At 35.4% G+C, this 12295-nt stretch overlaps 2 protein-coding genes across 3 annotated transcripts; both read right to left on the bottom strand.

Moving 5' to 3' along the window:
* Window positions 1-678: 678 nt before the first annotated feature.
* On the bottom strand, window positions 679-3236 carry LOC114726923 (uncharacterized). 2 transcript variants are annotated; one of them, XM_028913639.1, is made up of 3 exons: window positions 3187-3236; window positions 2066-2813; window positions 679-1209 (listed from the first exon to the last, which is right to left on the bottom strand). In XM_028913639.1, exons 1-3 carry the CDS (start codon window positions 3226-3228, stop codon window positions 1172-1174), a joined length of 828 nt encoding a protein of 275 aa, XP_028769472.1. In that variant the 5' UTR covers window positions 3229-3236; the 3' UTR covers window positions 679-1171. The 2 variants fall into 2 exon arrangements, with proteins under 2 accessions (XP_028769472.1, XP_028769473.1); XM_028913640.1 differs by having other exon boundaries at window positions 2321-2813.
* A 1356-nt stretch (window positions 3237-4592) lies between these two features.
* On the bottom strand, window positions 4593-9834 carry LOC114726905 (probable disease resistance protein At4g27220). The gene is made up of 3 exons (XM_028913626.1): window positions 7060-9834; window positions 5566-6372; window positions 4593-5291 (listed from the first exon to the last, which is right to left on the bottom strand). Exons 1-3 carry the CDS (start codon window positions 9832-9834, stop codon window positions 4593-4595), a joined length of 4281 nt encoding a protein of 1426 aa, XP_028769459.1.
* Window positions 9835-12295: the final 2461 nt, after the last annotated feature.

Here is a 12295-nt window from a genome sequence, read left to right as displayed (position 1 = left end):
AAGAAAAATGTCATACAATAACTATTTGTTACTTCAGTGGCATAATGTGGTAGAAAAACGATGAGTCAATTTTAGCTAAGTTTACATCTCTAAAAGCCAGAAAATTTTGCAACCACATAATATTTGAAACTAACAACAGCTGAACAGCAAGAAAACCATAACTTCCACTAAGACATGAATGGCTCGACATCAACAAGATAACGCCCAAGTTATAAGCTTTTGCCTTTTTTTTTTTTTTTAATCCTTTTCCCCTTTACTAGCACTTCTAAAAAGTTCATGAAGAAGTCCGTATAAAGAGCATCATGAAAGCAATTTGTGTAATTCACAACCTTATTCTCCATGATATATGTATGTATGTAACAGCCACACTTAATTGGAATGGAATTTTTACGACTTTCCAAACAAAACTACCTTTATAATGCTTTGGTCAAAAGGTGACCATAGAGCTTCCAAATTCTTGAATACTCGGCGAGTGCGTTACGTACCTCATCAATGAAGTTCCTCTTGGGTCTCAGAATGATCAATTTTCACAGAGCGCTCATGGTTTCATAACAACAACTCTCCATTTTTGAGCAATCCTTAATAGTTATTTCCTGGCAAGACGGCATCTCAAACTGGTAATTACTCGAGCAGAAACATTTTAAGGTTGGGAAGACGAAAAAGGGTCAGCCACTTCAGTTCTGGGAATACAATCTTCTTGGCCTTGTTGGACTCTCCTCCCCTCTCTGTTGTGACTATCTCCTCTATCATCTCACATTCATAAACCGATAGCTCTTGCAGTTGCACAAGGGTCCTGGCGATGGAAGGAGGGAACACTCTTCTTAAACCATCACAACACCCGATGTTTAGCTTTCTAAGATTATGAAAACCTAAGACTACTTCACCATGGTTTTTCCATATGTGCCTTAGTTTGGGTAGAGAGCACAAATGCATTTCTTGCAGATTATATTCATACGATGTCATAGCATTAGCATGCTCTTTATCTTCAGTTGCTTCAACTCCTTCTGATTCAAATATCTCCACCAGTGAACAACATTCTCGGACCTTGAGCTGTTTCAAATGTTGCAGTCTATGTAGTATGTTGGACGGAACACAGTTCAACAGCTTCTCGCAACCTTCAACAACCAGTTCTGCTACTCTTGTTATGTAGCCTAGTAGGATTTCATCTTGCTCAATCCAATTGATTGTATTTGATCTTTGAAATGCTGCCTGAAATGGAAAGATGTTGTCATGTTGATGAGAAAACCTAGGATTCTTCAATTTAAAGAAGCATTCTCTAATGTTTTTCCTTACTCATGGATTGCTAAGGTTACTTTTTCCCTGTAAAAGTTTATGAACAGAATAGTTGTATCTTGATTATAAAAATAGTGTAAATTGTACACGTTTCCCGTGAGTCTTATTAAAACTAGTATTATTCCCTTTGCAAATGCACATGGAGTAAAAAGCATCACATTTTATTGAACGATAAAACAAAAATAATCGTTATACTTCATAAAGCAGAATATGCTGCATTGTATAGTTACTTTTTCCCCGCAGAAGTTTATAAGCAGGATAGTTATATGTTGTTTATAAAAATAGTGTGAATTATACTCCACTATTGTCAAAACTAATGCAAACCCCACATAAATTTTACTAGAAATAGATATATTCATATATTTTTCCCTCGGAATAAAGAGCAATTTATATGAACTTTCCCTAAATTTTGTTGAAATCACACAATTTCATTCATTTTCAAAGTATATACAGATAAATATTTAAAAAAATTAAAAAGAATTGAGGTCTGTATAATTTCTATACAATTCAAAGGCTTGTATGATTTTTTTAAAACTTTCTGGAGGGGTTTGTATCTGGTTTCAAAAGAGAATAAATATCCGGTAATTTTATCAAAATTCAAGGATGACTCATGAAATAAAGTGGATATTTTTAAAATAGGTCTCCAAGAAATTGCAACAAAATTTAGGAGATGTCCATGCAAATCAAGTATCAAAGAGAAATAAGAAATTCCATGGAAGCTGGAACTTGGAATTTGGAATTAAAGAGTTGGAGAAATCATACACATGCTTACCTTCAAATCTCCTGCACGAGATTGTGATATTAAGGTCTCCCATGATGTCTACATACTCATAGGATCCTTTGTATATATTAGAAAGCTTTGGTATGTTTACATTTCCATAGGAAAAGGTCGTCATCTTTGGGCATTTCTCAATTATCATTTCTTCGCAGAAGGGAAGTTCAAAGTCTACACTTTCAGAGCAAAAACATTTGAGATTAAGAAGGTGACGAAGCTCCAGCTTGTTCAGCAACGGAAACAATATCTCACCTTTATTTGCTCCTCCAGATTCTTCAGCTTCCTTCATTACTATCTCCTCCATCATTTGACAACCATATACACGAAGGTGTTGTAGTTGGACAAGACTTTTGGCCATAGAAGGTGACAGTATACCCTTCAAATTGCCACAGTATTCAACCTTCAATATTCTCAGCTTCTGGAAGTCCAAAATATCTTCATGATTTTTCCATATGTGAATCAACTTAGGTAGAAAATGCAAGTTCATGACTTCTAGCTCATAGGTTATCATGCGATGCCTCTTCTTTTTGCCTACTCCTTCTGATTCAAACACTTCAATCAATGAACCACAGTCTTTTACTGTGAGGTTCTTCAGATTCTGAAACAAGTGTATCACTTTGGATGGGACTAGAGTCAGTAAATTTTGAAAGCTTTCAACAGTCATCTCTGTTTCTTTCATAAAGTAGCTTAGCATGCCTTGTTCCTGCTTGAGCCACCCAAGTGTCTCTGATGTTTGAAAAGCTAACTGCAAAACCCACATCCACATGTGTCAACAAAAATGATTTTTTATTTATTTATCTCAATAAAAATGATAATTGAAGAAAATTGAAGATTTCTGGAAGAAATTCTTGTGGGGACATGAGCTATTATGAATGTACCAATTCAAGAATAAAATTTAAGCAATTAAAGCAATTGAATCTTGTAATGTTATACTTAAGGATGTATAGCTTTCTAGTGCTTAAGTTATCGCTTTTGGCTTGAACAAATCTCTGAGTAGCCATAGCCCCATAAGAATTGTTCTCCTGTTGCTTCCTTTAGAATTTTAATTAGATGGTGGAAAAAAGTATAAAAAAATACAAATTTCATAGATGAGAAGGGAGGCAAAGAACTAGGCTTACAATTCCTTTGGAAAGTTGAGCAGTGGTGTTCAGATCTCCCATCCATATGACTCTGGTAAGGTGTCCAACTTTCATGGTAATGCCTTTTAGCTTTGGAGTGTTTGGAAATCCATTTGAGAATACCTCCATCCTATGGCAATTTCGAAAACACACTTCCTGTAGTAATGGGAAATCCAAGTCATAGGAACCATGGCAGAAGGCTTCAAGTTTGGACAGGCGTTCAAATTTCAGACGCTGCAATCTAGGGAACACAATCCTGAAAACATTTGCATGAATTTCTCCTTTTGATACTATTTCCTTTATGTTCTCACAAGCACATATCTCTAGCTCTTGCAGCTGCACAAGACTTGCTGATGATGATGTAGAGAACAAACAGCTAATTTTTTTGCATTCCTTTATCCCTAGGTATGTTAGATGTGAAAACCAAAAGCAGTCTATAGAAGAAGCATTCCTTATAATTCTCTGTTCATCATAAGCAACCTACAAAACGAAGATTTTGTTGTAATATTTCATCTTTCATTCAACTACGACAAAACAGAAATTAACTATCATATTTACTTTACGTTAAAATAACTTTTGAATTATTTGTTGACTGTAATAGTTAGCAATCTAAACATTCCCGCTATCACGGCAAATCACTGCAAAATACTAGTTTTTATTTTAATATAGTTCCGGATTTGATAAATAACTTCTATTTTATAAGATATATATTGGTGCAATCGAACAGTTAAATAGGAATATATTTTGAATTATATTTCATTAAATTTATAAATATTTTATACCTATTTAATTAATTTTATATATTTTCCTCTGTACACACTCAATTGCAGGATAAAAAGTAACTTTTGCTGCAAAATTTACTTATTTTCAATTTTTATTTTGCAGGCAAAATTATCAAATAAAGAAAAGAAGGAAAGAAGAAAATCAGAAAAGGAAAAGAAAGAATGGAAGAAACAAAAAACAAATCCACCGAAAAGTCCCTATTTAAAAATTTTATTTGCTAGATTAGGAGATTCTAAGAACAACAATCACGATAATTGCAAAGACTTAAAGAGTGAAGTTTAGTCATCCCATCTCGATCAAAAAGGGGGGAAAAAACAAGTTTTGTCATCCCATTAGATGAAATTCAATCCCCATCGATTGGATCAACGTTTATTTCTTTTCTTGTTTAGTTTCTACAAATTTTTATTTTCATTTAATTATTCTGTGTTATAACTAAATTTAATTGGATTGGTAAAACTCAACCTCCCTGTGGGTTCAACACCTAAATACTCCAGCTAATTTGCTGCTATGATCCCATATGCTTATGGGACCAATCACCTATATAAAATTTTTTATGAATAAATGTATATTTAACTACTCAAAATAAAAGTATACTGTGAAAGAAACAAGAAATAAATGAACTTTTAGCCATTTGCTACCTGATCTGCCAAATCTTGTTGATGACGGCCGTTGCCTCTGTATTTCCATTGCTCACGAATATGAGGTTGGTTGCAGAAGCTCACAAGATTTGGCAGATGGCTTAAAGTAAGAGACTGAACATGATCAAATGAAGTCAGGTCTGTTGTCCACTCTCCATTCTTGATGATAACTTCTAGCACGCTGCAGTTAATAACGGTGATTCTCTTCAGGGATGGAAACTCTAAGACAAATGAATCTTTGGAGAGGGATGTTGCATGATTTGGTAATGCATTCTCAAAAACTTCAAGAGAGTTTGCAGAAGAAGATACAACTGAGCCATCTTCGCTTTTGACCAGTTGCTCCACCATCCTACAGTTTGATACCTTCACATCTTGCAATTTCACAAGAAGCCTTGCTATGGAATGAGAGAACAGATATCTTAAATTCTGACAAGCTTCTAAACTTAGCAGCGTGAGGTTGTTGAAGCCGGTGATTTCCACTGGACTTGTCAACATGGGCACCAGTTTTACTATACAGTTTGCACTAGCATTGGGATGCTGGTTTTGTTCAAGCTGGAATATGACATCTAATGAATCCCAGCCTTTGACTTGAAGTTGTTCCAGATTTGGCATGTAGGACCTCATTTCTTCTCTAGCATATATTTCTTTGACATCAGAAGAGATATGGTCTCTGGTCAAACTAGCCTGAAGAGAATTCGGTAAGGGCAAATGAGAGACTAATGTAAGAAAGTGGGAAAAAAGAGTGTCTCTATAGATTTATATATTTCATGTCTCAGTTCCTCCTTTAATCAGTATTGTATAGAGAATTTGTCAGAGAGATAAATATGGCAAATAAACCGTCAGACTTCTTTAGAAGGTTATGAGATAACAATCTGGCTTTGAACGAATAGCTGCAGACTTAATTGATAAGTACAGGAACAGAAAGACATATCTACACATTTGATTAATTAGTTGATACCTGGTTGCTGATCTTTCCTGATCTTTGGAAATTTGATCTGGCCATTGAGTTGGAAATCTCAATATTTGATGGAGTGCATCCAAGGCAACAAGGGAGAAACCTGGGAGTGCTGAAACCAACATCCTGGAGAGTAGAATCTGAAAAGTTGTTGAGATTCTCTTGCTTTGCCAGGTTTTGAATTGGCATTGAAGATGTCTTCAGCTGGGGACACCCTTCGATGCATAAATATCTCAGAGATGGCCAGGTTAGCTCATAAAAATCTGGGCAAATTCTCACAAGGTTTGGGAGGTCCTTGAGTGTCAAAGAATCTAACTTGGCAAACAATAGAGTTTCCACTTTCTCTGGTTCCCCTCCATCATCATCTCCAACAATTTTCTCCATCAACTGGCAACTGTGTATCACCAGCTTCTGAAGCTCTGTGAGTGTTCTGGCAATGGTTGGAATAAAGATACTTCTTAAAGCATCACATTTCTTGACTTTGAGTGATCTCAAGTTTTGAAAGCCCTGAATATAACTTGGAACGTTTCTCCAAATATGTCTTAGCTTGCTAAGCCAAGATATCTCTATTTCTTTGAGTTGAGAAAATAACATAGGAACTGGCTGGCCTTTGATTTCTAACTGTTTCAAGTCAAAGACTGTATCTAACAAAGAGCACTCAAGTAATAAGATTTTCTCCAATTTTGGGAAAAGGGGCGTCCACATGGATTCAAATAGTGCACCACCAATCTGAACAGATCCATCATCTCCTAATGTCGAATGGGACCCTGGCAGATGTGGGCCGTCATCAAGCTTCTGTTTTTCTTGAACCTGTACAAATCCATCAGCTAGCCCATTTAATTCGCCAATTTTATGAGATGGATTGTGACTTCACTTAGAAACTTTGTGGAATAAGATGAAACAAATCAAATATTTAACTCTAGTTAAATGAGCCAATTCATAAGTTAGGTGGGTTAAGCCCATTTAAATCATTGTATTTTTTTAAGAATCACAAATATAAATAATATCGACCAAATTAATACACCATAATATTAAAAAGATAATCCTAAATTAAATAAAAAATCTCTTAAATTTCATGATTCTTGATTCCAGGTTCTTGATTTTTATGATAAAATTATTGCTACAAGACAAGATTTAGACCTTCTTGAAGTTTAAAACAACAAAATGATATGAGACATTTGATTTTTTTTAAAAAAAAAATATTATCATCCGCTATCTAGTGTTTTTTCTAGATTCTATTGCCAGGTATCCAAGCTACCTGTTAATCTGATTCAAAATTTGTGGCTTCCCCTCCTTACAAAAGTAAAGATCTTGTATCTATATATTAGTTGGTATTTGTAATCATTTAGTAAAGACAAAAGTAGTCAACACAACACATTTCTGCAAAGCCAATGATGAATTCGTTTGATGCACCATTCCAAGTGGCTTGCACATACGAGATGTGAAATACCATATGTGGAAGATATGCAAGAAAGTGGTAATTAATAAGAAGCATACCTGGGCCTTTAATACGTGAAGCTCATTCTTATGATCCGGCATAGTGAACCCAACCAGTCTTGGGAGTTCTTGAAGCTTCAGTTCCAGTAAATTTGTGAACATGATCACTGAATTCTCGTCATGGATTTCTCTGCAGACAATACATTCAATCACATAGCATTCAGTCACATGCAAGCGTTGAAGCATCCCAACACTTGACCCCTGAAATGGTGAAAAGACATACTTCAACTTGTTGCAGAATTCTACTCTCAAATCACTCAAGCTGCCAAAGCATTGGCAAGTAGAGGTGAAACTCTTGGCATGGCATATCTCTCTTAAATTGTCCAAATTGTGCAGAGACAATGACTGAACCAGTGGGAAGACACAACTTGAAGCATAGACAGTTTCATCTGTTAAATACTTCAGATCATTGCAGAATTCAATGCTGAGATTTTTCAAGTGCGGAAAACCTTCTTCATCCAACTCATAGAGCACGTTTTCTAATTGTTTTACATTCACAAGGTTGAGAATTTCAGATTTCTTAAGCAACTGTTGAATTGCCACATTCTCTTTAATGTCCTTATGGTACACACTGTTTACTTTAAGGATGTTAGGGTATAGATAACCCCGACGAACAAAGCCATGGGAAAGAGTAGTTGGGTCTCTCACATAGATCCAGAACTTAACCAAGTTTTTGAACTCCAAATCTTTAGGAAAAATATGAATTCCTGTTAGTGAAATCTCAAGAACTTTTAGCTGATGAGAAAGAGATTTGAGCTCTGCAAGAATGGAATTCTTTTCCTCCAAATGGAAATTCCTGACTCTAAGATAAAGTTCTTCTAAGTTAGATAAGCTAGCTAGGACCCCAGAAGACATCTGTTCAAGTTCATTGCATTCTGTCAAATCCAACAGTCTTAGAAGGCTTAGTTTGCCTATTTCTGCTGGCAATTCTTTGATATTTGAGTGGGCAAAGCTCAACACTTCCAGTTTCCTTAGCTCCTTACATATTACCGATATGTCTCCAACCTGACAATCTTCCAACCGTAAGGTGCACAGGTTGTTGAGTGATCGGAATGGAGATAACATTAATGGAATGCACAGATTGCTTATGCCTAAAACCATTAGGTTGCTCATGTTATGGAAGAAATTTTCTGAAATGGGCTCTCTTCTCTTTAAAAAAATTTGTAAGAGTCTAAGATTTGGACACTGCAAACTCTTAGGATGCGTCTTAATCTCATCAAACACAAGTGAGATTGCACTATGATGCCATGTGAACTCCTTTGACCCTACCTGTCCAGCATCATATTTCACTGCAAATCCATGCTCTTCTCTGGATCCAATTGTTATGACAGTATCACGAACGACATCATGCATTTTCACACACTCTTCCTCATTGCTGTCCAGCAACAAAAACCGCTTCTTTAGAGTATCAACCAAGGTATGCACTCGATTCCTTGCTTTACACAAAGCACCCAGATCCTTGAACAAACCTAAGCCGACTCCATATCTGAGTAAAACTTCAATGGGAATGTCAAAGTCTTCTGGGAATAAGCAACAAAGCAAAAGGAGAAATTTAGCTTCTTCATTGGCTAGAAAGTTATAGCTTAATTCAATACATGAATATATAGAATATTCTTGCATCTCTGAGAAGGAAGTTAGTGAAGACTTTCTCAGCTGATCAAGTGCATCCTCCCATACATGCTTCTCTTTGTTCCCTAGTGCTTTTGCTATTGTGACAATAGCAATTGGCAAGCCCCTACATTCATTTGCAACCTCTTTTGCTATGTTATGGATCTCAGCTTTGTCCACAACATGACCGCCTACTGTATCTCTGAAGAGATCCCATGCTTCTTCTTTAGAAAGAACGGGGATAGTGAAGTTCCTCTGACTTCTCATCCTATGGCACACATCTTCATTTCTTGATGTGAATAAAACTTTGCAGCCCTTGTGACAATGCCCATTTGAAGGAAGCCCTATCAACTCGAAATCCAGCTCTGTCCATACATCATCCAGCACTACGAGGACCTTATTGATCTTGTTAAGCCTCTCAAGTAGTTGACTTGCCCTTCCTTGCAAAGTTTCCTTATCAAGTTTCAAGCCTAAGGTGTCACCAATTTGACCTTGAATCTTTCTATAGTCAGGAACTTGGGACACGATAGCCATTGAAATTTCATCAAACACCTTATCTGCTTCTAAAATTTTGATAAGCTCTTTCACCAATGTGGTTTTCCCGACACCACCCATACCACAGAGGCTTACCTTGTGGAGCTCATCACCCTTCAATTTCTCTACAACCTCGGTCATAATTGAGTCTCTTGAGGCAAAGCTCTTAATTCCTTCTGTGAAAGTGGATCCTAGTGTTGGCAAAGGTGCGGGGTAGGATATGAACTCAAATTTTTGCTCCTTCAGGGAAACAAGATCTTGCACCATTTTTCCTGCTTTCTTGCTCAGTGAATAACGAAACACCAAATTTGGACACAACCCGTTGAGGCATTTCTTGTTCTTGTTGACTAACTCATCATCGTACACTTTATGTAATTCATTTTCTACAACGTTGTCCACTTGGTAGAGCCAGTGTTCAACATTTGGAGCAACGTGACGTCCATTCCTTCTGTCTGCGTCCACCATTCCTTCAATCGCACCCTTCCTGTCTTTCAAATTGTTGAGTTCATTCTTCATTTTATTGATATTTTTCTCATAGTGAATCAGATGTTTGAATTGCGATGTGACGGGATCCATTAACATCTCCCCAAGTTTTGACACAATTCCTGTCCCGACTGCCACTAGAAACTCCATTTTGCTTTAGCCTGAGCTCACTTATGCTTGTCACCCTGCTCTATTCACTATTAAGCCAAGCCCATCCCCCACCCCAGAAAAAAAAAGCGCAAAATCAATTCTGAGGTTTCAAGCAATTTATTAGGATTTGCTTCACTGTGGATTAAAGTTATTATAGACTAACGGTTACTTTATTCACCAAATTCTCTCTCTATGGAAAAATTGATTTTCTGGTTGTATGCATACCTTTTATTAAAAAAAAAAAATCAAAGGTCATCATGAAAAATATGAGAGACAAAACTTCTAATACATATTTACAAAATCATTTAGAGTTTGTTTGGTTTTATATTTTCAAAATACCTTTTGGTTAAAAAAATGCTTGAAAATATGTTTTCAATTATATGTTATGAAAAACAAAAAAAGTTAAAATTTATTTTTTTTAAAAAAATCCGAATGTTTTTTATGGTTTGTTATTTTTTCTGCAAACTTAGAGAAAAGATATATAATAAAAGGGTTAAGGTACATTCGATACATCCAACACCCTGAAATTTATTTTCAAGTACACTCGTTAAAAAAGTACTCCCTCCGTTCCTTATTATAAGAAACAAATAACCGAAGTACGTTGATCAAAAAAATAGTTAAAATTAGTTAAGAACAATTAATGTGTAAAAAGTATAATTTTTTTCTCAAAAATGCCCTTATTAATAAGGAGAGAGAGCATGAGAGAGAACAATTAAATTATTAAAAGAAAGAAAAGTGGGAGGGAGAGAGAGTGTGAGTTGGAGATAATAAATATGGATAAAATAAGAAATCAACATAAAAAAGTAGAGACAACTTTTAAATGTCTCTTACATATAGGAACATGTCATAAGTATCAAATGTCTCTTATAATAAGGAACGGAGGGAGTATTTAGTATGAGAGATTACAACACATGTAAAATTTTCTTATATGGGACTTATGACATATTGCCTATTTGCTTGTTACTTAAAATTAGATAAATTTATGTAGGTAAGATTGAGGAATACTAATACCATGGAAGGAAGTTGGTATTTCCTAATCCTAACTACGCGGGTTTGTCAAATCCTAAGTAACAAGTAATTTCTCATACTAATCATTTTTTTAATAAATTTTCTCAATCTCAATGTCAATCCTCCTCTTTCATTCTTAATGTTTCATAGCAAATGGGACCGTAAAGTAAACTTTTCTTCATAAGGAGAAACTTGAATTATATGCTTCCGCATCACTCATAAAGAATCTGGCCTTAGCTTCACCCCTATGCTCATCAGCCTTGTTTTCCATAGATTTATTTTCTCAATATCCACCAAATAAATTTTCCCATATCATGCATGAAACCCATATCGCATGATATCCAACAATATAGTGAAACAAAAAACAAAAAACTATATGCTCTTCCGGTCCTTAATATAAAACCTAATTATTAAGTTAATTTTGGTCTTAAATATAACACCTATTTCTCATATTTATCAATTTTTCTTAAATCATCCTATGGATACTCCCTCAATTATAAACAAGTAGAAGAGGGAGAAAGGATATTAAAAAAGATGATTATGGTATTTTAAGAAAAATATGTGATATTTCTTATATTAGAGTGAAATTATTGGCTCCAGCTAAATTTAATCAAATGAACTTGCACGCCAGACCCTAACCCGAAAGATCACACGCATATACATAATATAATAGATATAGCAATCTTGAATTAACGGAAGCGTTCATATATAAAAACTTACCACTTTACGTACTGGAACTGAAGATCTGGGACGGACACAGCAGAAAGAAACGCCTCAAACTGATTCCAACGACGACCTAGGAGAACCAAAAGGCCTGCTAGAAATTAATTGACGATGTTCCTTTAAATTTCAGAAAATGCAAAACAAGCTTGTATATTGAGGGTCAAACAAAGTTGGAAGCTAACATATATTTTTAATGGAGTCATAATTAAATAACATATCTTCTTCCTTCCTCGTTGCTATTCATAGTCAATCTTTTGTCGTATTAGCTGCACTGGCAAAAAAGTACTCTCAGAAATGAATGCATACACACACACACACGTATTGTATCACCTGCTATGCTTCGAAGAAAGTCTGTTTGTAAGGTTCCTTTAATTTTTAATTTAATTCTGAGGATTATTTCGGTATATATTATGTGAGTAGTTATTGACCTAGCTGTAGCTCTTCTCTCTCCTCCAGATCTCGTATGCGTCAATTGTAAGATTCAGGAAGGCTATCGAAGAAACAGTTCATAAATTCTTACATATGTATATTTAGTAAGTAGATATATCATGCATGTTCATGCACAGATCTCTGTGAAGAAACATGTTGGCCTTCCATTAACCACTCAAATATTGCTTTCAGATCCAAAGAAGATAAACCCAAATCAATCTCAGTGCAAGTATGATGGCCACAGACAGATGTTATATATGAATCTACCAAACAATCCTTCTGCTCTTTCTGTCCTTACAAA

Source organism: Neltuma alba, unplaced genomic scaffold, assembly GCF_004799145.2.
Source record: "Neltuma alba isolate B1F8T4 unplaced genomic scaffold, ASM479914v2 tig00012410_pilon, whole genome shotgun sequence".
NCBI lineage: Eukaryota > Viridiplantae > Streptophyta > Magnoliopsida > Fabales > Fabaceae > Neltuma > Neltuma alba.
This window is presented reverse-complemented; position numbering and strand designations above follow the sequence as displayed.

Bases quoted from the DNA above. Each gene is read 5' to 3' on its own strand.
- LOC114726923 (XM_028913639.1), bottom strand. From the start codon at position 3,228: ATGGGAGATCTGAACACCACTGCTCAACTTTCCAAAGGAATT. The intron at 2,814-3,186 runs GTAAGCCTAGTT...TGGGTTTTGCAG, and splicing joins CTCAACTTTCCAAAGGAATT to TTAGCTTTTCAAACATCAGA. The intron at 1,210-2,065 runs GTAAGCATGTGT...TTTCCATTTCAG, and splicing joins CTCGTGCAGGAGATTTGAAG to GCAGCATTTCAAAGATCAAA.
- LOC114726905 (XM_028913626.1), bottom strand. From the start codon at position 9,834: ATGGAGTTTCTAGTGGCAGTCGGGACAGGAATTGTGTCAAAACTTGGG. The intron at 6,373-7,059 runs GTATGCTTCTTA...GGATTTGTACAG, and splicing joins TTCACGTATTAAAGGCCCAG to GTTCAAGAAAAACAGAAGCT. The intron at 5,292-5,565 runs GTATCAACTAAT...AATTCTCTTCAG, and splicing joins CAGGAAAGATCAGCAACCAG to GCTAGTTTGACCAGAGACCA.